General features: G+C 42.3%; 1 protein-coding gene and 1 long non-coding RNA gene across 2 annotated transcripts in view; one reads left to right on the forward strand and one right to left on the reverse strand.

Annotated features, from left to right (window-relative positions):
* htra1b (HtrA serine peptidase 1b) overlaps window positions 1–23,891 on the reverse strand; it is a 34,296-nt gene extending 10,405 nt beyond the window's left edge. The window contains exons 1-7 of the mRNA XM_031315896.2: window positions 23,255–23,891; window positions 18,092–18,191; window positions 16,665–16,779; window positions 15,792–15,881; window positions 2,017–2,211; window positions 1,621–1,653; window positions 46–160 (exon numbers count right to left, since the gene is read on the reverse strand). Of these exons, the coding sequence (XP_031171756.1) occupies window positions 46–160; window positions 1,621–1,653; window positions 2,017–2,211; window positions 15,792–15,881; window positions 16,665–16,779; window positions 18,092–18,191; window positions 23,255–23,714 (1,108 nt within the window). The 5' untranslated portion in view covers window positions 23,715–23,891. The remainder of the gene's footprint in view (window positions 1–45; window positions 161–1,620; window positions 1,654–2,016; window positions 2,212–15,791; window positions 15,882–16,664; window positions 16,780–18,091; window positions 18,192–23,254) is intronic.
* On the forward strand, window positions 19,675–21,821 carry LOC116061597. The gene is made up of 2 exons (XR_004107747.2): window positions 19,675–20,081; window positions 21,454–21,821. It is a non-coding gene; the product is annotated as an uncharacterized LOC116061597 (long non-coding RNA).
* Window positions 23,892–24,741: the final 850 nt, after the last annotated feature.

The following is a 24,741-nucleotide window of genomic DNA, read 5'->3' on the forward strand; positions in this document are numbered from 1 at the left end:
TCTGTGATAAAACAGCAGAAACTCCAGAGTGAAAGTGTTGCCAACCTTTGGCCTGTCTGTCATGTGACTCGGCCAGGAACTGTCTGATCTTGTCTGAGGGGATGGCGAAGGAGATTCCTGCTGTGACTTTCAGAGTGTTGATGCCAATCACCTCTCCATCCTGCACGACACACACACACACACACACACACACACACACACACACACATTAGTTTGGCGTTATTCCTCCTACGCCCCACAGTAAAAGTCTAATTTCCCCATGAAGCTCGTTAAACAGCGTTCCTGACACCACATTGTTCTTGGTTTAGTAGCGCGGCCGGCTGAAAACAAACCTATAATCAGAGTCAGCTGTGTACTTTGACTACTTGCCAAGCATTACCTAAACTCTTTATTTATCTTTCCTAACGAGGACTTTGTGGCCCTTGGTGTTTGTTTATATGAGATTACATATATCTCGGTTTCGCAACATATGGATGTGGTCCCAGTAATGACAAAATCGGTTTCGGTCCCCGTTTCAAAGATGGCAAGAGGTGAGGTTACAATTAAATGAACATGAATCTTAGTGTGAGACAAGCAATACATGGCTGGTAACGTTTTTCTCAAACGTTCAATTTCAGCTCCCCAAACAAGAGATGAAAATACATTCAAGTGATGAATGATTGATTATCAATACCCTATTATCATATTCAACACCTTGGGAAGGCCTAAAAACACTTCAATAATCATGTATACATGTAGTTTCTAAATGGTTTAATGGGATGTTCACTCTTTTGGAAGAAAATCTAATTTTTAAAGTACTTTACAACATGCGAAAATGTTCTAATTAGTGTTATTATTTTACGTAGCAAATAGTAAGATGAAGATGTGATGAAAAATAGGAATATACTATTTACTATGTTTAGTTTGGATGGGTTATTATTCGGGTTTGATGTAGATAGAAGGAAAATAAGTGTGTGTAGTTAGATATACTGTGCATGTACAGTACATATATGTATGTCTAGATATACAAATAAGTGAAGCATCAAATGGTTTTGTATTTGACTAAAGTATAAAAATAGAAAAAGGGGGTAGGACCAGAAAAGTTTTTTGGGCTTCTTCCTACTCCTTTGTGAACATGGAATTCCTTATTTGAATCATTTACAATCATTTTGGTCCCTACATGTAAACTGAAGCATTGAGAACTTTGTAAGTGTACAGACAGTTTATTAAAAAGATAGTTTAGAGAGACAGTAGCGTTCACGTATACAAACGGGCGCCATCTTGGGAAAACCGTCACGACCAGTCGAACACCGAACGCCGTGCTTGAGCTATGTTACTGGTTACTGGTTGCACAGTTTTCCCAAGATGGCGCCTGCCTGTATTATGCTACCGTGGAAGTGTGGTGCCATTTTAAGCCTCCTCCTCCTTTAAGTGAGCAGAGCGTCCTGACATGCAGTATGAAATATGTGAAAATAAAGAGTTTTACTAGAAACTTTTAGCCGATAAGGAGGACATACGGATGAATCATTTGTGGGAACACTGCACATATGCAAGATGAATAATCCATTTTTAAACAGGGAAGATTTTATTTCGGAACCAAGCTTGTATATTGTTTCTCAGAGCAGGTTTTTCTTCACTCACCAGATTGACTAGTGGTCCTCCTGAGTTGCCGTACTGCAAGAAAACAAGTAAGAAAACAAACAAAGAATGTAAAAGCATTTTTGCACTACATGCACCATGCTGTGGTTTCGTATTGCTTATCAAAAGATTTTTTCAGTTACTTCTCAATCACTTCCAGCCAATCAGCAGATCAATGCAGAGGATTTGGACTAATCAGGGGACGTTGAATACACACAGACTGCATCAAACATCTATCTTAACAATGTTAAGCACACACATGGTTATTATGAACCAAACATTTGGAGAATTTTGAGAACAAAATTGCTGAACCTCATTAAAACACAGTATTTGTGTTCTCCCATAGAATTTTTTTGCCTGTCCGTCGGTCTGTCTGTCTGTCTCCGTCTCGTCACTCACGTTGATGATGGCATCGGTCTGGATGTAGTCCATGTCAGAGTTGCGTAGGCCCAGCTCCTTGCCCCCCCTCTGGGTGGTGCTGACGATGCCGGTGGTGACGGTGTTCTGCAGGGAGAAGGGGCTGCCTATGGCGACCACAAACTCGCCGGGACGCAGGTCCGCCGACCGGCCGAGCAGCAGCACCGGCAGCTTCATCTGCTCCACCAAACACACAGGGGAGGGAGACAGCAAGAGAAGTATGGTTGAGGACAGTTTGAGACACTAAATACAGAGCTTTTGTTCAAAGTAGTGGCCAAAGACAGCTGTCAGTATAAAGTTAATAGTATCTGTTTGTATTGCCTGACTGTCTGATTGAAGCAGATAAACACATTGTTTATGTAATACAATCGTAACACGTGTTTTTAGTTTAGAGAGGCTAAAAAAAAGAAATTATCCTCCAAACTCTTTAAATGCAGAGTAGGCTATCACGTTGAGTATATAATCTAAATTTGGTGGAAACAAACTTTGGTAAAAACAGAGTCATAGGAACATGAATGATGAACTAAGATTGAATGTACACAAGCACAGTCACACGAACACACAGCAATAAACAGCAGTTTATTCCCTCTAAGCTGTTTGGAGACAGACTGTTTGGATTTCCTGTGGAGAGCTGAGTCAGCTTCTCTTCATCCACAACTCAAACTCTAAACTGTAAATCAGGATAAACGACGGCCCGTTTCAGCCTGGTTTCCACCAGGACGGAACAACTTGTCAGTCAGACTCGCTGCTCTGTTTGTTGGGCTTCTAACTGTAACTCCTCTGAATCCCTTCATTTTGTTTAACATTACATTTTGTATCCTGTAAGAATAAAGCACCAACCTGCCACTCAGTTCATTCAGAGTTCATGTATCAGCCTCCAAAAATCACACATACATACATAATCAACAGGTTAATTTAGTACAACTACACTTTTTTTTTTTACGGAAGCTTCACAAAATAGGATTTGACACAATGTTTAGTTTTTAAATCCAGTAAAACATCTTCTGCCCTCATCTTTTTTCCATCATATCAATCGATTCTCAGGAACATGTGGGCAGCCCTGGCTGTAGCACATTTCTGCCTACATCTCTGTCAACACTTAAATGTGCAAATAAAGAGTACTGCCAAAGAAATTAATCACACCCATGTGTCATTACAGCATGAGATGGGAAGAGAGATCCAGAACAAGACTAGCGCGATAAGTTTATGAATATCCAACAGATTTTTATTTGTACTGTTGTTTGTATGGCTGCAGCTCTGATCAGCTGACTCGCAATTATTAGATTTTGCGCACGCACGCATGCACACACAGCCCAATAAATACTTTTATAAGTAATAATCTGTTAAAAAAGATTTAAAGGACAATACCGGCGTAAAACGAACCTAGGGGTTAATAACAGATGTGTTCCCACTCTGTCGTTCTCTGGGACATGTTTTCATGCTAATCTAATGTGTTTGTAGCTTGAAACAAGCTAGCGCGGACCGCTGATTAGCTTACAACGCTAGTATTCGAGGCACAGGGAAAGTAGTAACAAATCACTATTTATACCACTAAAAAGGCTCAAAATATCACCAAACTTCAACGGTAGCATAATGAGGGTCCCTATATGGTAACCGAAGCATTGAGAACTTTGTAAGTGTACAGACAGTTAATTAAAAATAGTTTAGAAAAACAGTAGCTCCCAAGACGGCGGCCGCCTGTATACGTCTTTATAATCTGTCTTTGATATTGATATTTTGAGCCTTTTTAGTGGTATAAATAGTGATTTGTTTTTACTTTCCCTGTGCCCCGAATACTAGCGTTGTAAGCTAATCAGCGGTCCGTGCTAGCTTGTTTCAAGCTACAAACACATTGGATTAGCATGAAAACATGTCCCAGAGAACGACAGAGTGGGTACACATCTGTTATTAACCCCTAGGTTCATTTTGCGCCGGAATTGTCCTTTAAGTAGAATATTCTCTCTCTCTCTCTCTCTCGCTCTCTGAAAGCCAGGAAACACTCCTGGAAACATACTGCAGGATGCTGTCTGCTCTGCCAGTGCTAATTATTTTCAGGCAGTATGCACACACCCAAACACAAACACTCAAAGGCATGTAACAAAAATTTTGCAAATTCAAATTTTCTAAGATAAATACAAGTGGCCCAGGCTTCTTGCCGTTTGGAACTAACCCAGCCGACCTCAACTCACGCTATTACTGTCTATTAAGTCACAAAAGTCCTCCCTTTTTTTGTGCAAAACTCAGTGTCAAAATGATTTTCAAATATGTTGTTAAAGGCTCTGAAAACCTATTTTCTCAATCAGCATGTGCCAGTGTTTGATCAGTTTTTGGTTATTTGACGAGACATTTTAGCATTTTCTATTTTACTCTTTTCACTGGTTCGAAAGTGGCCTGAACCGTGTGTGTGTGTGTGTGTGTGTGTAATCCTGATGATAGACACGTGTTACCGATTTCTTCTGTTAGGTAACAAGCCTGAAGATTCTGACCCACTTAAGGGTATGAAAGAGAGAGAGAGAGGGGGGGGGGGGGGGGGGGTAGAAACATATTGTACGTATCAAGGGAGAAAGAGAAGGCAGGAGGAACAAAATGAGGAGGGCAGTAAGAACAAATGAAATGAATGAATTGACAGATGTGAATGTGTTTCACGTCTCACCGCAGATGTGGAGCGACGAAGACATTTCCAGACAATAAATGAAGATGAAATGCAAAACTGACTTTGAATGACATGCACGAAAAGCACATCTCAAAACCTCAGCTATGTGCAACACATTTGTACATGACCAACAACTTGAGTATGTGTGTGTGTGTGTGTGTGTGTGTGTGTGTGTGTGTATATGTGGTCTGGATGAGTCATGACATATGACAAAGCAAAATAAAATGCAGAGCCTGAAACAGAAGCCAAAATCTGAGCTTAAAGTGTGCATCCACTGTAGCCTTCAGGCGATCAATAAAGTTTTTGGGTAACTTTTTTGCACATAGAGCTGGCTTGCTAACCTAACCTACTGTAATGTCAGCTGATAACGTAGCTCCACCTTTTCGTCCAAATGTGGTCACTTCTAGGCTCCAAAAAACCAAGATGGGGACAGCCAAAATGCCAAACTCGAGACTTCAAAACAAAAATACTGTATATATATTTAAGCATTTTTCTTTTTTGAATCCCATACGTTTGGTCATTAAAGAAACTGTGACCAAGACTTGTACTGAGCAGTACATTTAAATTACAGTGTAAACAGTGTTGCCAACTCTTTTCCTATAAAAGAAGCTAGCAATAGCTGTAAAAGTCGCTTAAAGGTCCCATGGCACGAAAAATTCACTTTATGAGGTTTTTTAACATTAATATGAGTTCCACCAGCCTGCCTATGGTCCCCCAGTGGCTAGAAATGGTGATAGGTGTAAACCGAGCCCTGGGTATCCTGCTCTGTCTTTCAGAAAATGAAAGCTCAGATGGGCCAATCAGGAATCTTCCCTTTATGACGTCATAAGGGGAAAGGTTACCTCCCCTTTCTCTGCTTTGCCCGCCCAGAGAATTTGGCCCACCCATGAGAAAGAGAGAGAGAATCATGGCTTGAAAACAAGCGAAGCATGGCAGTTGGTTAAGGCCAAACCCCCCGCCTCCACCTTGCCCCCCCCCTCTCCTCCTCAATAGCATTTAAAGCTACAGACACAGAAATGGCACATCCTAAGGAAAGCTCATTGTGGGACTGGCTCTAGTGGCTGTAATTCTGGACCAAGGCTGAATTTCAGGAAAGAGACTTCAGATACATTATTAGGGGACCACTAAGGTCTATATAAAGAGACTTCAGATACAGTATTAGGGGACCACTAAGGTCTATATAAAAGAGACTTCAGATACAGTATTAGGGGACCACTAAGGTCTATATAAAGAGACTTCAGATACAGTATTAGGGGACCACTAAGGTCTATATAAAGAGACTTCAGATACAGTATTAGGGGACCACTAAGGTCTATATAAAGAGACTTCAGATACAGTATTAGGGGACCACTAAGGTCTATATAAAGAGACTTCAGATACAGTATTAGGGGACCACTAAGGTCTATATAAAAGAGACTTCAGATACAGTATTAGGGGACCACTAAGGTCTATATAAAAGCATCCAAAAAGCAGCATGTCATAGGACCTTTAAAGTCGCCAGATGTTTCCTTTGCATGTCGACTGACTGCCTGCTGCTCACGGCTGAAGGGGAGAGGGAGAAAGACCCCGTAGAAGAGCCATAGACTGTGATTACTCTGAGCAGCATGCATGGAAATTATTTACAATATACAATCTAATACATAATATATCTCACTTTTCCCTTGATGGTCTGAAGTCCCTAAATCTGTCGCTAGCCGCCTTTTAGAAATAAAGTTGCTAAGAGGGTCTAAAAAGTCGCTAAATCTAGCGAGAAAGTTGGCGCCAAGTTGGCTCCTGCTTCCGTTACAAATTTGCGGGGACCAATCACAAACTGGCTTATCCACCTTGGCGCGCGCTATTGGCAGGTTTAACATGATGACGATAGAGAAGTGACCAAGCAGCTTTTTTGTTTACATTCAACATGGCGGTCACCGAAGCGCAGCGACCCGTTGATGCCGCTGTCGCTGCTACGTCACCTGGATCATTGGTCTGATTGGTTGAAGGACTATCCAATTGCGTACAGAGATATTTGAACTATGCCCGTTGATCACGCCTCTTGTGCAGTAGAAAATCCAGAGCAGACTCCCCAGACTAATGTTCAATCTTAAAAGATTGAGCTTGGTCTGGTGATTGCCAGACTAACCTAAATATACACTATACTGTAGTTGAGTACATTTAGTAGTCGAGTAAAAAGTACAATATTTCTCTCTGAAATGTAGCGGAGTAGACGTAGAAAGTGGCATGAAAAGAAAAGACTCAAGTAAAGTACAAGTACCTCAAATGTGTACTTAAGTACAGTATGTACTTGTAAATGTACTTTGTTACATTCCACCATTGGATACACTTAAACGAACATCCCTCTTGTCTGCAAGTCAAAGTACTTTTTGTATATGATATGATGATACATAGATATACTAAATCCCAATGGCAATTTGCATTAGTTATTCTTCTAATGAGGTCAGTCCACACACCACCACCGCACGCAAACTATCTCCCTCCTAAATCACCATTAATCATATACAGACATAAACAAGGTGCTTATGAATGGATTCCTTCAGCTCTTCTAATCAGAGCTTTAACCCATCGGTTAAACATAAAGCTTCCCTGTTTGGCTGCACTGAACCAGAACTCAAATCATCTGAAGCCACCGGCTGTCACACTGCCTGCTGAGCTCCGCCCACCAGGAAAATGACCATGTTTCTCGCTCTGTGGTTTTCAGGATGACAGCGCTTTGTCCATGGTGAGATCACAAAGCCGAGGCGCTGTGTTCAGTCGTAATTGAAGAGACGCCAACACAGCAGAGTGCAACAAAGCAACCAGATGCAACGAACACAACAAAGAACACGTTGGGGCTTCTTCTCTCATCATTCTCTCCTTGTCATTATCTCTCTCTCCAAATCCATTCTTCCATCGTGCATAAAATCTCAAGTACAGTAAGCATGTTACAGGTCAGTTAAAGGACAAATCCGGCGCAAAATGAACCTAGGGGTTAATAACACATGTGTACCGAGTTGACCGTTCTCTGGGATCTGTTTTCATGCTAATCAAATTTGACCAGTTTTAGCGCAAACCGCTAATTAGCTTATAAAGCTAGTCGTTGGGGCACGGGTAAAGTAAAAAGAAATCGCTATTTCTACACCACTAACAAGGCTCGAAATAGCACCACACTTCCACGGTAGCATAATGAGGGTCCTTACATGTAAACTGAAGCATTGAGAACTTAAGTGTACAGACAGTTTATTAAAAAGATAGTTTAGAAAGACAGTAGCGTTCATGTATACAGGCAGGCGCCATCTTGGGAAAACAGTCATGACCAGTCGAACACCGAACGCTGTGCAACCAGTAACCAGTAACATAGCTCAAGCACAGCGTTCGTCGTTCAACTGGTCGTGACTGTTTTCCCAAGATGGCGCCTGCATGTATTATGCTACCGTTGAAGTGTGGTGCTATTTTGAGCCTTGTTAGTGGTGTAGAAATAGCGATTTCTTTTTACTTTATCTGTCCCCCGACGACTAGCTTTATAAGCTAATTAGTGGTTTGCGCTAAAACTGGTCACATTCGATTAGCATGAAAACATATCCCAGAGAACGGTCGACTCGGTACACGTGTTATTAACCCCTAGGTTCATTTTGCGCCAGATTTGTCCTTTAACCCACATCCCACAAACAAACATTTCTCACTTGTAATGGTATCAAGCCATGCAGATGGTTTTGTTTTTATGTAACAAGGATCTTCCCCTCTGCTGCCACCCCAGTACAATGAGGTCAACAGAATTTTGTTTTTAGCACTCAAAGGACCACATTTTTTTATTTTTTTTATACTCAATAATCTTTATATTATTTTAATCTTTATCTTTATAACTCTACTGTACTACCTGCTTCTACCGGTTTTCGGAGTGAGTACAGTGACTGATGAGGGAATGAGATGCAGGTGACGAGGTGGCCGGGGATGGCCACTAGGAGCGGGGGCACGTTCAATCTCAAAACGGCTGCTACGGTTTCCGTGTTGAACGACATGTTTCCTCAAAACGGTGTGAAATGATGTGCAACGGGCTTTGAGGTACGTTTTCACTCGTTTGGTGGGTGTGTCAGAGGTGTAACCCAATCATCAGTGACGGGTATTAAATAGGCGGTGCGCTTGCGCACACAAGAGGGTGTTTAAAGCAACACCAAAGCACTTTTCCTCTTCGGTCCCCCTACAGGTTGGAAGAGGAATTGTCCATTACCGCTGTCGTATGTCTCATTCGAACTACAGATCCGCTACCCGATCTGGCAAACTTGCATAGTTCGGTTATAGCCGGTAGAGAGCCGCAAAGTGAATGCAGAAGTGCCGTTCACCCTGTTACGAGTTGATGAACCACTGAAACGATTTTGGAAACATTATTTTAAGGTACAAAAGAATCTTTGGTGTTGCTTTAACGCACCCGTTTCAATTTAAATAAAAAAAAAATTCCCCCCATTATGTCAGGGTTGAACTAGTCTCGCATTGCCAGACCTTCCTCCACAGGGCTGGGAAGGAAGGTCTGGCGAGTCCACACAGCATTCTGGGATGGGAGACAAAAGTGCTCTGGTTTATTGGCATTTCTTTAAACCAATCACAATCGTCTTACACGGGGCCACGGTGCTTCTGCAAAAAAAAGTTCCGGAACTTGTTTTGGTGGAACATGTGAATGTTCAAAAGTAGTCGTGCAACAGAAAACTCAGATTGGACAGATAGTCTAGCTAGCTGTCTGGATTTACCCTGCAGAGATCTGAGGAGCAGTTAACCATAGTCCTCACAAATCCAGTTTAGAATGCCAACACAATGAAAGTGGAAGGGGTGGGACATCCGGCTGAAAACAGGGACATCCGAAAAGGAAGGAAAATCAGAGGCCATCTGGTGGTTGTATGGACAATGGACAGATATGAAGGTCTGATGTGTTTAAAGCTGCTGTAATCAATATTTTTATATTAATTTACTGAAGGGATAAAAGCTTAGAATAAAAAAAAATGACAGATCAGCACAGATAATGCTCTCTCTGTGCAAACAGGTATTACTCATGAACTCAAACTACAATTAATACCACATATGTGTTTTCTCCCTTTCAATCTCTGTAACTTTAAAATGATCTCTGTCGCTCTTTAGAAGACCATAATTTCTGCATCCCTCCAGCTGTTTCACTACAAATGTTAAGCACAAAGTGTCTGCAGTAGCACGAGTAGTTCTTTCAGCAGTCATAGTAAATAACAGGATGAATCACATGCTGGCCTATTAAATCCTATGAGTTGATCAGATCAGCTGAGAGCAGTTTCTATAAGCTGCTCATGGACACGTGTCATGGAAAAAGATTGATGCTGGATATAGGTGGAATATCGCTGTGAGGCTTTACTGGATGAGTCAAAACAACACCAAAGAGCTCCTGTCTGCACATGCTCAGAGAATACCTGCCTCAGTGGCAACAGTACAAGCCAACACTGGTGACTCAAACACACATTTACATATTATATTCTGTTCAGTGGGGTTTCACCAATCGCTTATAGCAGGGCTTCTCCAAGTCCGGACCAAGGTCGGCCCATAGCTCGTGTTATGGATACAATACCTTATGAAGTGTAACGTTTCCTATTTTGAAATACATTTTCTATTGATCAAAACATTGTTAGTAATGTTGGCTATTCACGAATAAATCAACAAAAAAGGTTGAAAAATGCGACAAAAAGGTTGAAAAAGGGGGACAAAAACATCAAAAGGCAACAGAAACGTTGTAAAAAGTGTCGCAAAAGTTGTTGAAAAAGGCAGTAAAACGCCAGAAAAAAATGGCAGAAATGTATAATGTGTAACTTCCTTTTATTACACAAAGCTAAGAATACTGCTGTACTTTTACGACATGAAGCTAAGAATATTGCTGTTCTTTTACAACATGAAGCAAAGAATACTGCTGTACTTTTACTACATGAAGCTAAGAATACTGCTGTTTCTGTGTGGAGTCAAAAGGGTCTAACTCTGTGCCACCGCATAACTATAGATGTGTTAAAAAATAATGAGAATATATATACATATATATCCGAGTCCTGATCGGGAGGTAACGTCCGATTCCGATCAAGTCTGAAACCACGTGATCGGGCCCGATTTCCGATCACGTGATCGGATCTGGACATCCCTATTAAGAATACTGCTCTACAGCTACATGAAGATAAGAATACTGCTGTACTTTTACTGCATGAAGCTAAGAATACTGCTGTACTTTTACTGCATGAAGCTAAGAATGCTGCTGTAATTTTACTACATGAAGATAAGAATACTGCTGTACTTTTACTGCGTGAAGCTAAGAATACTGCTGTACTTTTACTGCATGAAGCTAAGAATACTGCTGTACCTTTACTGCATGAAGCTGAGAATACTGCTGTACTTTTACTGCATGAAGCTAAGAATACTGCTGTACTTTTACTGCATGAAGCTAAGAATACTGCTGTACCTTTACTGCATGAAGCTAAGAATACTGCTGTACTTTTACTGCATGAAGCTGAGAATACTGCTGTACTTTTACTGCATGAAGCTAAGAATGCTGCTGTACTTTTACTGCATGAAGCTGAGAATACTGCTGTAATTTTACTACATGAAGCTAAGAATGCTGCTGTAATTTTACTACATGAAGCTAAGAATACTGCTGTAATTTTACTACATGAAGCTAAGAATGCTGCTAACATGAATGTTTTTTTGTTATTGCCAACTGTTCCGGACCTTTGGCCTGGAATAAAAATGAGATGTGGACCTTTGAGTGATGTGTTTGAGAACCCCTGGCTTGTAGGAATGATTCCAATGTATAGTAAAATGTCCCACCACTGGCTCTTCAGTTGCTATCTAAAGATCACAGCAAGACAGTTTGGGTTATGTCGAGATCACAATCATTACTCCAGGGCAACACAAGAGAAGTCAGTAGAATTTGCAGTGACAAGAGAAAGACTTAGATTAGGAAGTAGAACAAATCCTCTATGTCTCTGTCCTCTGAAAGTTATGAAGCAGAAGCTTATCTGCCCTGAACATGCAGTTACACGTCTGACTGCTTCGTCTGCAAACTCTTTACAGTGGTAATTACACCTAAAAACAGTTTAACACTGACCTGCACTGAGTATGTGCAGGAAGATTCGTGCTACTCCGACTGTGTAGCTTTGCCTCCACCGATATTCCAGTTATCCATAAATAGGCCATCAAAATCTTGATTTATAATAGATTTATATATTTATAATAATTACTTTTCTGCTGTGATTTGATCTTTGAAAAAGGCGATTTAATTGTTATAATACAGTATTTCTTAGAATATAAACTTTTTCCGACATTTGGAAGAGAAAACTAAGGACAACTTTTAAATCATTACACTAACTGCTGTAACTGTTGATGTAAGCAGCTGAGGGAGTGTAAGTGTGTGTGTGTGTGTGTGTGTGTGTGTGTGTGTGTGTGTGTCTTGGGATGGATGTGTGGGAGGGTGGAGGGCTGTAAGACATCAAGTCAGAAGTACTGTACAGTTGCCTCTTAGTTTTCATGTGCATGTAAACCACAACCACAAGTGCTCAGCAGTTTTTGGATTTCTGCACAATTTCATCCCCTGAAGCTCCAGTTACACCCTGCCTCCCCGCCCAAACATGCCGAGGAAAACCATGATTGTCTCTGTCTGACCGGCAAACATGAACTCACATCCTGCAGTGTCTCTCTGTGTCTCCGTGCAGATTCACTGAATTCATGTTTGTCTATGTATGGGCTCAGATCTACAGGTAAATATGTCTGAGTTTAATTAAACTTACAACAACAGCAGGAGTTTGGTTTGGAGAAAATATAAGAACCTTCATTGATCGGTCAAATCTCTAAATAGTGGAGCCCGCATGAGATAATAGAAAAGTCCAACAAGTCCTCTAAATCATACAACGATATAGGTCCTTTATTCCTACATTCTAATACGAACCACAGAAGCATTTCATAAATTAGTGCCCCTATAGCGGTGGCAGGAAATATGTTGTCATATCTAAACCAGAGACGGTAATGACAACAACACTGTTGGCATGTCCACATGATACAAGCCTTCCGTGATCGCGCACAGCCCCCACCCCTCCTCCACACAGCTGCTAGTAGCCAAGGAGGACACAGAGGATTAAAAAAACATGGACGCTTCAGAAGAGGTCATTATCTTCACTCGAGTTTCTGCACGCAAAAGTCAACAGACGCCACAATCTTCTGAACATAGCCATACTGAGAAATGCAGAGGGAGTTGTGTGGAGCTGATAGTCTTAATTAGCTTTGTAGCAACTCATTTGGCAATGGCTTGAATGTAACGGACGTTTATTAATATCAAAAAGTTACGCTAAAGCTTTAAGTTTAGAAAAAGATAGTGGTTTGGGTTAAAATCAGACTTCACTTCTGATTACGGACGTGACGCGGAACATGGCGTAGCTACGTTTGTTCAGTAAAGTTTAAAAAAATATTCACCCCGGTCTCCACCACCCCCAACCAGCCTCCGTACGCAGAAATTTGGCACTTTTGTACTTCATCACCTTACTTCCTGCTTTGTTTCTGTCATTACTACTACGGCCACTAGAGGGCGCCGCAATAATAAACATAAATATACGTCGTTATTGCTGCTTGAACAAACAACTTATGTGGGCGTTTTTCAGGGGGAGGACAGTCTCGGAAATTCATACTTGTATGGAAAATACTATTTTTTTTCTGCCATACACAAGTAACTACACATGATATAGCCTAGCATTTTGTTTTAATGAAAGTGAGTGCAATCCTGTCCAAACCCCCAAATCTCATGTAGAGTAAATACCACAGGTCCTTAAATAGAGCCATTTAATATCTACATTTTAATATTTTAAAAAAGGTCATAAAGTTTCTCAAATCTTGTATTTTTAATATTGTAGAAACATAATCCAGATCAGATTTGTGTAATGCATCCTTTTATCTGCTTTTTGTAAGCACAGCTGGATGCAATGATATACTATTTGAGCCTGTGAATCTGGCTTTAAAATTTCTATTTTTACCCCTGAAAGTGGACAACATTCCCCTTTAAGTGTCTGACCGAGTGCAGGATGTTGTTGCTCTGACTTTCCAGTGTCTGTACTAAAATGAGACGCATTGACTTTCTCATGCTAAAAATGTTTTTTTTTCCATTGCAAGTTTTGCGGAAAACTTCCCTTCCTGAACTGAACCCGGCTGTCCAGTCATCCCTGGACCAAAAGCGAGAAAATGAAAACCCAAAGTAACCCACATTACATTCACTTAGCTGATGCTCTCATCCAAAGAGACAATAAATGAGTGCATTCAACCATGGAGATACCACACAAAAATTGCAAGAATCATTGCAGATCACATAAAACGTTTCCCTCCATCTCCTGACCTCCTCCACAGATATCCACTTACACGAGTCATGGTATTATTTCGCTGAGGTGCCTCGCTTAAAAGATCCTACTGTCATCAAATCATTCCATTCCATTTAGGGAATGCTCACGAAAGCACATTTTACAAAAAAAGGAATGAATACCTTAATTTCTTTTAGAAAATAAAGAAAAGACAAGTCTGTCAAAGAGATGGGACACAAAGAGAGGAACTTTCAGAAACAAAGGCAGACAGAGAGAAGGAAAGAAAAGATAATATGAAATGATGATGAAATTAGGGGCAAGATGTGCTTTCTTGTAGCATGGATGCCAGCTGAACTTAGCCCCGCCCACAACATTTGAGGTCGGGAAGTTCGGTCTGGACTTGATCCGTTGTGGAGCAACTATGCTCCAACCAGAGCTGTTCGGACCAATCAAATTGTCAGGACGGGCTTTATATGATGATGGACAGATGATCAACAGTAACGGAATCAACCACGTCACCAAAGAGCGCTTCGGTTGAATTTGTTTACAACAAAGATGGCTGCCGTTGGAGAATTGAGATGGATAGATTCCGCCATCACATCTGTTATAGAAGATATCGACAGCGTATTCATTTTAAAAGAGGAACAGAGAACCACGGTCAAGGCATTTGTCGATCGGAAAGATGTTTTTGCCGTCCTTCCTATGGGATTCGGCAAAAGTTTAATTTATCAGCTGGCCCCGATGGTCGCTAAGAAGATGGGGCGCTCTGATTGGTTGTAGGTCTATCCAGTTGAGTGCAGAGGCATTTTCTTTCCTGGTTCGGTTGAAACACGCCCCATAATCACAGCCCAGTGGAGCAGTATCAGACCACGTCAGGCTAGGTTTCTTGTGAATGATTAAAAACAAATGTCACCTTATTTTATGATATATCTCTACTTGATATCTCCTCTTGATTACGATTCATTACTTCCCTAAGTTGTGGCACAATCAAATCAGTGTTGTCTTAGATTTTTGGACGACACATGAATGGACAAAGATTTTATCATCGCCTTTGATTTTCAAAAGAATTTGACAAATAATTAATCACTGCAGCCAACCAGCAGTCTGTCAACACCTGATTGTTCCTCTGCACATGCTCAGCTTCCATAACTACGAAAACTTCTGCAGACTTTGAAATAGAAATAGGTCGCGTCCGAAATCTCCTCCTCTGCACTACATACTCAACATGTAAACTATCATTCAACGTACTCTTGTGTAACTAAACAGTAGTGTGGATCTTTTCGGATGCGCTAATCTGTAATTTTCAGCGTCACTTCCCGAGAGCTTCCTTTCCGTTGAAGATGCGTAACCATGGTAACCCCTGCCGACCTCTGCTCTAGAGGCATCGCCAGATAACGCTTAAATTACTGAAAGAGGTGAATAACTAGACCAACAGTCATTTAAATATGTAGAAATGTAAATTAGAGCGTTATTGACATTACAGAGCTCCTTGGTTTCTGTCCGTTTGTTTGTTATGAACGCTGTCATTACTACTAAAATCTCACATACTGTTTTGGCCTACTAAATAGCATGTTAGTGTGGAATTTCGGACGCAGCCATAGAAACATTAACGGAAAATTATCATCTATTGTGAACATCTAAGACATCAAGCGCGAGAGAGAGGCTGGCACTGTAATGATTTTCAAAATTATCCAATTTCAAAGAACACAAAAAAGGGTCCCTACAAAGACAATAAAAATCAAGAATAGGAAGCATCCCATCACATCCATTCATCTCTCCATCCCTCTCTTTCTGCTCACCGGTGCATCGATCTTGATCAGGGCGATGTCGGCCTTCTCATCAACATCTTTGATCTTGGCGTCGAATGTGGCACCGCTCTTCAGCTCCACCTGGAGGAACCAACAAACGTTACCCTACTCAGTACCAGCCATGCTGCCTTTGCCCTAGTCTCGCATTACCAGACCTTCCTCCACAGCGCTGCGGAGGAAGGTCTGGCGAGTCCACACAGCATTCTGGGATGGGAGAAAAACGTGCTCTGGTTTATTGGCATTTCTTTAAACCAATCACAGTGCTAAGCACTGGACGGAGCCATGGTGCCTCTGCTAAATAACCTCGGGAAGGAACTTTTTTTGGTGGAACGTGTACGTTCAAAAGTAGTTTTAGTTGTGCGGTTAACCATAGTCCTCATAATTCCACAGGAGTTTAACACAAAGAAAGAGGAAGGTAACGGACATCCGGCCGAAATGAGTGACATCCGGCGGAATTTAGGGCAGCACCGGAGCAATCCCGGAAGTGGAACGTCGTGGATATAGATTACCTCTGCCCCTGATAAACTGCCATTTCATTTGATATTCTTTGGTTATTTGTTAAATACGTTAAATGCAGAGTACGTTTGGAAAACAATAAATTACTTATGGTACAATCCATCACGAAAACAAAATGTTTGTAAAAGCCGTACGGTTGGTTCAGTGGGTAGAGCAGGCGCACATATACTTCGAGGCTTATGCCCAGGTCCAGGCTTATGCCCAGGTCCAGGGTTCGAGTCCGACCTGTGATGATTTCCTGCATATCTTCCCCCTCTCTCTCCCCTTTCTCACCTAGCTGTCCTGTCAATTAAAGGCGGAAAAGCCCAAAAAAATAATCTTAAAAAAAAAAAAGAATGCTTTGCGTACCTTGACTCGGTGCTTGTTAGCCACCACGTGGGCGTTGGTGACGATGAGTCCGTCCTCTGACACAACAAAGCCAGAGCCGCTGGCTACCGCCACCTCCCGCTTGGAAAATATCATCCTGAGCAGAAAGAGGAAGAGGCGGATCATGTTTCTGACTTATAACATCAAACAACATGAACCCTAACCTAAACCCCTAACCCAAGTCAATCCCATAAATGAACGTTAACTCAAAACAAAATATACATTCCTTCTACACTCTTGCTTCACTAAACTACATCAGTAATATAATAGGTTTAACTGCAGGTATGATTTGACTGTAAACATTGACAAACAAGATTAGGTTTATTGACACGCTAGCAGCTATAACATTTGCTATTTTTTTTTTTTGATTATTTTTGGGGCATTTCTGCCTTTAATGATAGGAAAGCAATGAAAGGGGGAGAGAGAGGGGGAAGACATGCAGGAAAACATCCCAGGTCAGACTCGAACCCTGGACCCTCTGCATCAAGGCATTAACCTCTGTATATGTGCACCCGCTTTACCGACTGAGCTATCCTGGCCACAACATTTGCTATTTAGCGCTACATACAGAGTACACACTTAATGGCTGAGAATGTTGTTATTGTGCAGGTATTTGGCCATAAACCAAAGTGACAAATTGAATACTTTGACCTGAGAATGACGCTAAAATGGAAACTCAGGCAATTACCAAAGCTATTACAATTAAAGGACAATTCCGGCACAAACTAAACCTAGGGGTTAATAACATATATCTTAGAAAACAGTCATGACCAGAAACCAGTAACCAGTAACATAGCTCAAACATGGCGTTTTCTAAACTATCTTTTTAATAAACTGTCTGTACACTTACAAAGTTCTCAATGCTTCGGTTTACATGTAGGGACCCTCATTATGCTACCGTGGAAGTGTGGTGCTATTTTGAGCCTTGTTAATGGTATAGAAATAGTGATTTACCCTCTGCCCCGACTACTAGCGTTACAAGCTAATCACTGGTTTGCAGTAGCTTGTTTCAAGCTATAGTCAGTCAATTAGCATGAAAACAGATCCCAGAGAACGGTCGACTCGGTACACATATGTTATTAACCCCTAGGTTAATTTTGTGCCGGAATTGTCCTTTAATCCTGAGGAGGACATGGATGTCTGTAACAAGTTTCATGGCAATCCATTTAATATTTCATTCATGCACACAAATGTGAACCTCATGGGGATGCTAGAGAAAAGGTCAGGGGATCACCAAAGTCAAAGGACTGGGATCTGCCAGGGGACCATGAGTGGAATTCATTTTTAAATGCCAATATTTGACCACCAGGAATCGTCAGATGCCAGTGATATTAAAATGACATTTGTTTAGCTAATGGCTGGAACTTAAGTCCTCATTGTTAGTATTGTTAGGTAGTTTTTGTTCTTACTTGCGGTACAGTTCGATATGAACGACAGCAGGTGCAATCTTCTCCACCACGTCAGCGATGAAGTTGTACTTGTGACGAAGACTGTCAGGGTTCTGCTGACCTGAAGGGGGGGAAACACACCGTCAATGAACTGCATCACTCACGTGTGATAGAACCCAAACTGTAGCTGCTGTTTTAAACCAAATCCAGATGTGGAGTGCAGTGTATGAAGTGTAGATCTGAGAGCAGCTGCAAACGGTCTTTCGTTCCCACTGATGCTTATAAAAGAAAGGAAATGACTCAGAGCATCAAAATATACAGAGAGATAGCGGGGGGGGGGTGTGTTAGCATGTGTACTGAGACAATTGTATCGGTCCATGTGTAACCGCTGCTGCCCCCTTACTAACCCCATTTTGGTTTCACTCCAGCGGCGCTGCTACATCTTTCTTTTCTCATTAAGGCGCTGTTAAACAAGCCAAGTTGTTTACAATGAAAACACCAATTACAAGTAACTAACTATTTTGATAATCAGTTTGACTCATTTTTCATTAAAAAAGGAGACAAAATCTCTGATTCCAGCTTGTTAAATGTGAATATTGTTCTAGTTTCTTCTCTCCTCTGTGACAGTAAACTGAATATCTTTGAGTTGTGGACAGAACAAGACATTTGAGGATGTCATCTTGGGCTTTTGGGAAACAGTGATCCACATTTTTCACCATTTTCTGACATTTTAGAGACCAAACGTTGTCGATTATTCGACAACGAAAATAATTGTTAGTTGCCGCCCTACTTCATATCACTTCTTCTTATTCAGAGATTAAATAGACCATGCTGGAGGAGCAGATAGAACTTTTTTGTCTCGATTACATACCAAAGAAAGCGTGTCCTTTGACTTTGCATATGAAAGTGCATAATACAGTAGTGTATTCTGTTTTTGCTCCAAAAGAAGAAGAAAAAAAACTATCAGGAGCTTAGGCTACATCAGTTCTCACACAGGCAATAATCGCATTTAAATATTCATCAGAATCATAAGAATAACCATAACGTCTGGCACTCTACATTATCATTACTTAGTTTGCTAAGTATTTATGAAGTTTTTCAAAACAGTAAACAACAGAACTCCCTCCCCGACCAACCTCCCTATGTGGATTTTCGCGATTTCATACTACTCGCTACGGCGTCAATTCACAAGCAATCGCAATGTAATGTAAGTCAATGGAGGCCAAACACGTTGATAAACACGCTACAAAGCGAATATGCGTCTTGATGACACGCCAATAATAGCATATGAATTGGCGAGTCATACATACGCCACTTCATGAGATCAGTCTGCACTGTACAGTTTAAGAAAGCTGTTCAAAGTTTGTTTTTGTCCGTGCAATGATTTCCCAATGGGATGTCTTGTAAACAACCCATGTAACTCCTAATATTATTTTACCTTTCATATTTATTCTGTTGTTTTGATATTGTGTGTAATTTGAGTTTTGGCTTTTTTTCTATTTCTTCTCAGTTTTTTTATTTGTCTATTTTAATTGAAGGAAGCATCGGAGAATTCCCAGATTAAGCCCCTCTGATGTTTTTTTTTTGCATCTTTCCATCACATCTTTCATTGAATGTGTATATTAATCTGTATTATTTGTATATGTGTTAACCAATAAACTAAACTAAACTCTGGAAACTGATGAGTTTATCTAAAGGACCACCTCCAGTGCTGCTGTAGAGTTTCTGACTGAACAGCTGTTTGTTGTGAATGTTCACTTCAGCCTCAGCTGCAGCTGGCCGCCTCCAAGACACTGGTGTGTGTGTGTGTGTGTGTGTGTGTGTGTGTGTGTGTGTGTGTGTGTGTGTGTGTGTGTGTGTGTGTGTGTGTGTGTGTGGTGTGTTTGGCTGGAGGATTAGTGGCGAGCCAGCTGCTGCAGCTTTGAAGTGAACTGAAAGGAGCCAGTCAGATGAACGGAGAAACACCCCGACCTCAAACACACTGCAGGTGTCGGTACTGAAGTCCAAAAAGGTCAATTCTACACTGACTCAGCAGGTTCATTTTAATATTCTCTGCTCAGACGTCAGCGTCCTTAAGGCGCTGACACACCAACCCGATAATCGGCCGTCGGACAGTCTGGTGAGGTCAGTGACTCGAGTCTGTTCGGTGTGTTCCGTGCTGTCGTCCGTCGTAGGGGCCGTCGGCCTTCATTTTGGCCAATCTGACTTGCTGGGCGGGGAGGGCGGGCAGTCGGACTCAATGACCAATCTGATTGGTGGAGCGCTAACCCAGAAATGACGAGCGGGATGAGCCTGACTAACGGCTCTCAAAATCTGACGAAAATCTTTTAAACTGACCTTTGTTGATCTGAAATGAAGACAGATTCAGCAACTGCACGGCCTATTTCTCTCTTAAAATGTTTTCAGAAACACGTTTCGGTGAACTATTTTAGTCCAATATGAGATCGTATTCTGAACAAGCCGCCATTATGTTCGGCTGGAGAAGCCAGACCCACGTGACACGTTCATCATTTCCGGGTTTTCATTTTTTAGGGCGACAATACAGATTAGCGCCGCCTGCTGTTATGGAGACGTATTACGTCTGGCGCACGCGCAGAACGTACGCTCAAGTCGGCGTCTCTTCGGTGTGTTCCGAGGCACTTTTTGGACCTCGGGGAGCCGACTGATCAGTCTGACTGGCTTTTCTGCCGACGGTCGGCCGTCAGGTTGGTGTGTCAGCCCTTTAAACACACCAACAAAACAGTGGACCAATGGACTTGGACACAAAGTTGATTTTGGTCTTTTCATGCAGTTTGTAAACAGTGAGGGAGTGTAGCCTATATGTGATTTGTAGTTGCACCAAACTGGCTTTTTAACTAGTTCCACACTTACACCTTGGCTGAGCAGTATTTTCCATTTTAAACACACAAAACTGCAGTTTAAACATGCCATCCCGTGTTTCGAACTGTCTGTGAAATCTCATTAGGAGCTGGACGAGCCTGAACTGGGACACATTCCTCCGGTCCCTCAAAGAGTTGAGTCACCATGCAACCGTGTTTTGTTGATGCTGTATCCAGGCATGTCAATGTAAAAAAAAAAGAGCATGCAAGTCTACACAGGAAATAGAAATAATACAAAAAAAAAATAAAAGATTCCTTCAAATCTGGGTGGAATAACCTGGATTGACCTAGATCTGCATCTCTGTTGGGAAGTTACACAATCAACCAATCAGCTCCAAGAGATGAATCATTAAAGAGGACTTAACAGAGTGTGTGTGTGTGTGTGTGTGTGTGTGTGTGTGTGTGTGTGTGTGTGTCTGACATCTTCCAGATTTCTTTCCTCAGCTCAAAAAGTTCAAATCCTAAGAATAACTTGCTAAACTTCCATCCCTCTTGAATCCACAGATGAAGGAAAAAGGGGATGCATGCGGAGAAGAGGAAAAGGGAATCGGAGGAGAACATTTGGAAAGAGGGGAATATAATATGGGAAGAACAAAGAAGAGAAGAGTGGAGAGGAGGCAAAGTGTGGCAAGACACTGAAAGAAGGGATGGAAATTAGGACAGAGGAGGAGCAAACCCGACTCCTCTCTGTATTCATCTCTCCTTTCCATGTAAAGGGGGGGGAGAAGAGGAAAGGGAGGGAGAAAAGATGATGAGAGAAAGGAAGAGAGGGAATGTGGGGAAGAAGACAAAGAAGAAGGAAGAGGATGGCAAGGATGAGGGGAGAACAGAGAAAAAGGCTGATGAGATGACAGGAAGGTATGGAGAAAAAAAGGAGGGAACGTTGACCTGGTTGAACTTGACCAAGAGTCAGAACAAAACTTTACTCAGCAAACTGTGTGCACAGCTGCAGCTCCACAAAGTATGCGTGTGTGTGTGTGTGTGTGTGTGTGTGTGTGTGTGTGTGTGTGTGTGTGTGCGCGCACCCTAATATGCTTTCTCACATACACGCTCACAGGGACACACTCACAGGGACACACTCACAGGGACACACTCACAGGGGAACACTGTTGTTTTTTCAGCACTCAGGACCTCCTGGCCTAATTTCAAGACATTATGACCTTGTTAAGATACTTGAAGTGTGTGCGTGCATGCACACATGCGTGCGTGCATGTGTGCATGCATGCGTGCGTGCGCGTGTGTGAGTGACTGAGTGAAAGAGAGAGAGAAGTGAAAAACAACCCCATTTTTAGAGTTTTGGTGCAGTGCAAGGCGCCGATGCAAATCTGACTGATCAGGAAATGGAAAGATGCCAGAGAGAGAGAGAGAGAGAGAGAGAGAGAGAGAGAGAGAGAGAGAGACAGACAGAGAGAGAGAGAGAGACAGAGAGAGAGAGAGAGAGAGAGAGAATGAGGTAGGGCAAAGATGGACGAAGAAAGCAGCTTCTTATAATGTAATAAATGTCAGATACTGTACACTGATGCTGTAACTTATCAAAATATTAAAATGTCCCTCGACTAGTTGAAGTTGTGAGGAAACTGATGTCCTCACTGTGGACTGCAGAACCCAGGGGTCCCCCAGAGGTTTGAGATGGGAAGTATTAGAGCAGGACTACAACATTTGGCCAACGCTGACATTAACAGGATGATGGCTAGAATGCAAAGTTGCAGTAGCACAAGCAAAACTTCCTCAGTTTTCTCAGTCACATACATCTAAAAGTTTACTAAAGACAGCAACTTGGCCATACATGTGGTGCTTGGTAGCTTCCTTGGCTACTCTTTCAGCATGTTGTCATGGTGACACAGAAGGGCAGTGGTCAGAAAACTCCAGTTTAGGTGGTTTACTCTATGAATGTGACAATTAGGCTCAACAGAGGAGGAAGAGAAAGATCAGCGCGCACACACGCATGTTTGTTTCACTCTTTGTGGGGATCCGTCATTGACATAATGCATTCCCTAGCCCCTTACCCTAACCTTAACCATCACAACTAAATGCCTAACCTTAACCCTTACCCTCACCCTAACCAGAACCTAATCCTAAAACCAAGTCTTAACCCTCAAACAGACCTTTAACCTTGTGGGGTCCAGCATTTTGGCCCCACAAAGCTGTCGGGACCCCACAAGTATACTGTATTCCCCAGTTTTTGGACCCCACGAATATAGTAAAACAAGCGCATGCGCACACACACACACACACACACACACACACACACACACACACACACACACACACACACACACACACACACACACACACACACACACACCTTTCCCGCAGGATCCTCTCTGGATGAAAATCACCGGCGGCTGCTGCAGCTTCATCGCCCGGTTGCTGACAAGCTTCAGCTCGCAGATGTTCCGGTAGGAGACCCCGTCACTGCCGCACACCGGCTCGGGGCTGGAGCACTCGCACACACCGGCCTTGCCCCTCCGCCTGACGGTGACGGACACCTCCACGCCGTCGGTCACCACACACTCCATCCCCTCGGCGCACTCGCGGTCTGCAGTGCCACCGCACTGCTCACCCTCCCCGGACGCGCACACCGGGCAGCAGTCGCAGCGATCCAGCACGTCTCCGGCCAAGCAGTCAGCGGGGATCGGCGGGCACTGGGACTTGTCGCACTTCTCCGAGCAGCCGATGGCGAAGCGTTTGGCTATCCGCGACCCGGCGCTCAGAAACGGGCAGACGAGCAGGGCCATTACGCAAAGGACAAACTGGAGACGCATGGTGGGACAGTCCTGGAGAAACTGAAAAAGAAACAGGGAGCTGGACTTGAAATGGATATGCAATGATATATGCTATAGTTTAGAAGATGTAAAGCGTGCTCTCATAGCGTGGAAGTGCACGAGAAACAAACTGATGCAGTGTGGGACTTCTGTCTCTGTTGTCCCGGTTTATAAAAGCTGCAGGAAGCGATTGGTGGGTGTGTGTGACGTCTGTCAGGGGGGAGGAGGGGATGATGGGGTGGGTGTATGAGATTAAAGTTGTGCATGGTGGAAAGTAGAGCTGCAAAGATGATTTGATTAGTTAGTCAACTATTCCATTTATCCCCAACTATTTAGTTTAACGATTTGAATGATTTAAAAAAATTAAACAAAAAACTTCTCTGATGGCAACTTGTTAAATGTGAATATTTTGTAGTTTCTTCTCTGTCACAAACAATGATCCACATTTTTCACCATTTTATAGACCAAACAACGAATCGATTAATTAAGAAAATAATCAACAGATTAATTGACAATGGCAACTAGAAAATGCATTTCGGATGGATTAGGGTGGCACCAAGATCTTGGTTGCAGCTGTCGCCGTGGTCCTGCTGCACTCCCTGCTACACCCTGCTACGCTCTGCGGTGCCCTGCTGTGCCACGCTACATCCTGTAATGCCCTGCAGTGCCCTGCTATGACATGAACTACTACGACTACCATTTGTAGTCACTGTTCCATTATCTTTATTGTGACTATTATTGCCACTGTTCATCACACCCCCAACCGGCACCGTCAGACACCTCCTACCAAGAGTCTGGGCCTGGCTGAGGTTTCTTCCTAAAAGGGAGTTTTCGCCATGCTTGGTCTTGGGGGAATTACTAGAATTGTTGGAGCTTTGTAAACTATAGAGTGTGGTCTAGACCTACTCTATCTGTAAAGTGTCTCGAGATAACTTATGATTTGATGCTATAAATAAAATTGAATTGAATTTCTTGCATAAAATGCTTGTGAATGCTGAAACTAATTCCTAAAGCTAAACTAGATTGC

This window comes from Sander lucioperca, chromosome 22 (assembly GCF_008315115.2).
Source record: "Sander lucioperca isolate FBNREF2018 chromosome 22, SLUC_FBN_1.2, whole genome shotgun sequence".
Lineage (NCBI taxonomy): Eukaryota > Metazoa > Chordata > Actinopteri > Perciformes > Percidae > Sander > Sander lucioperca.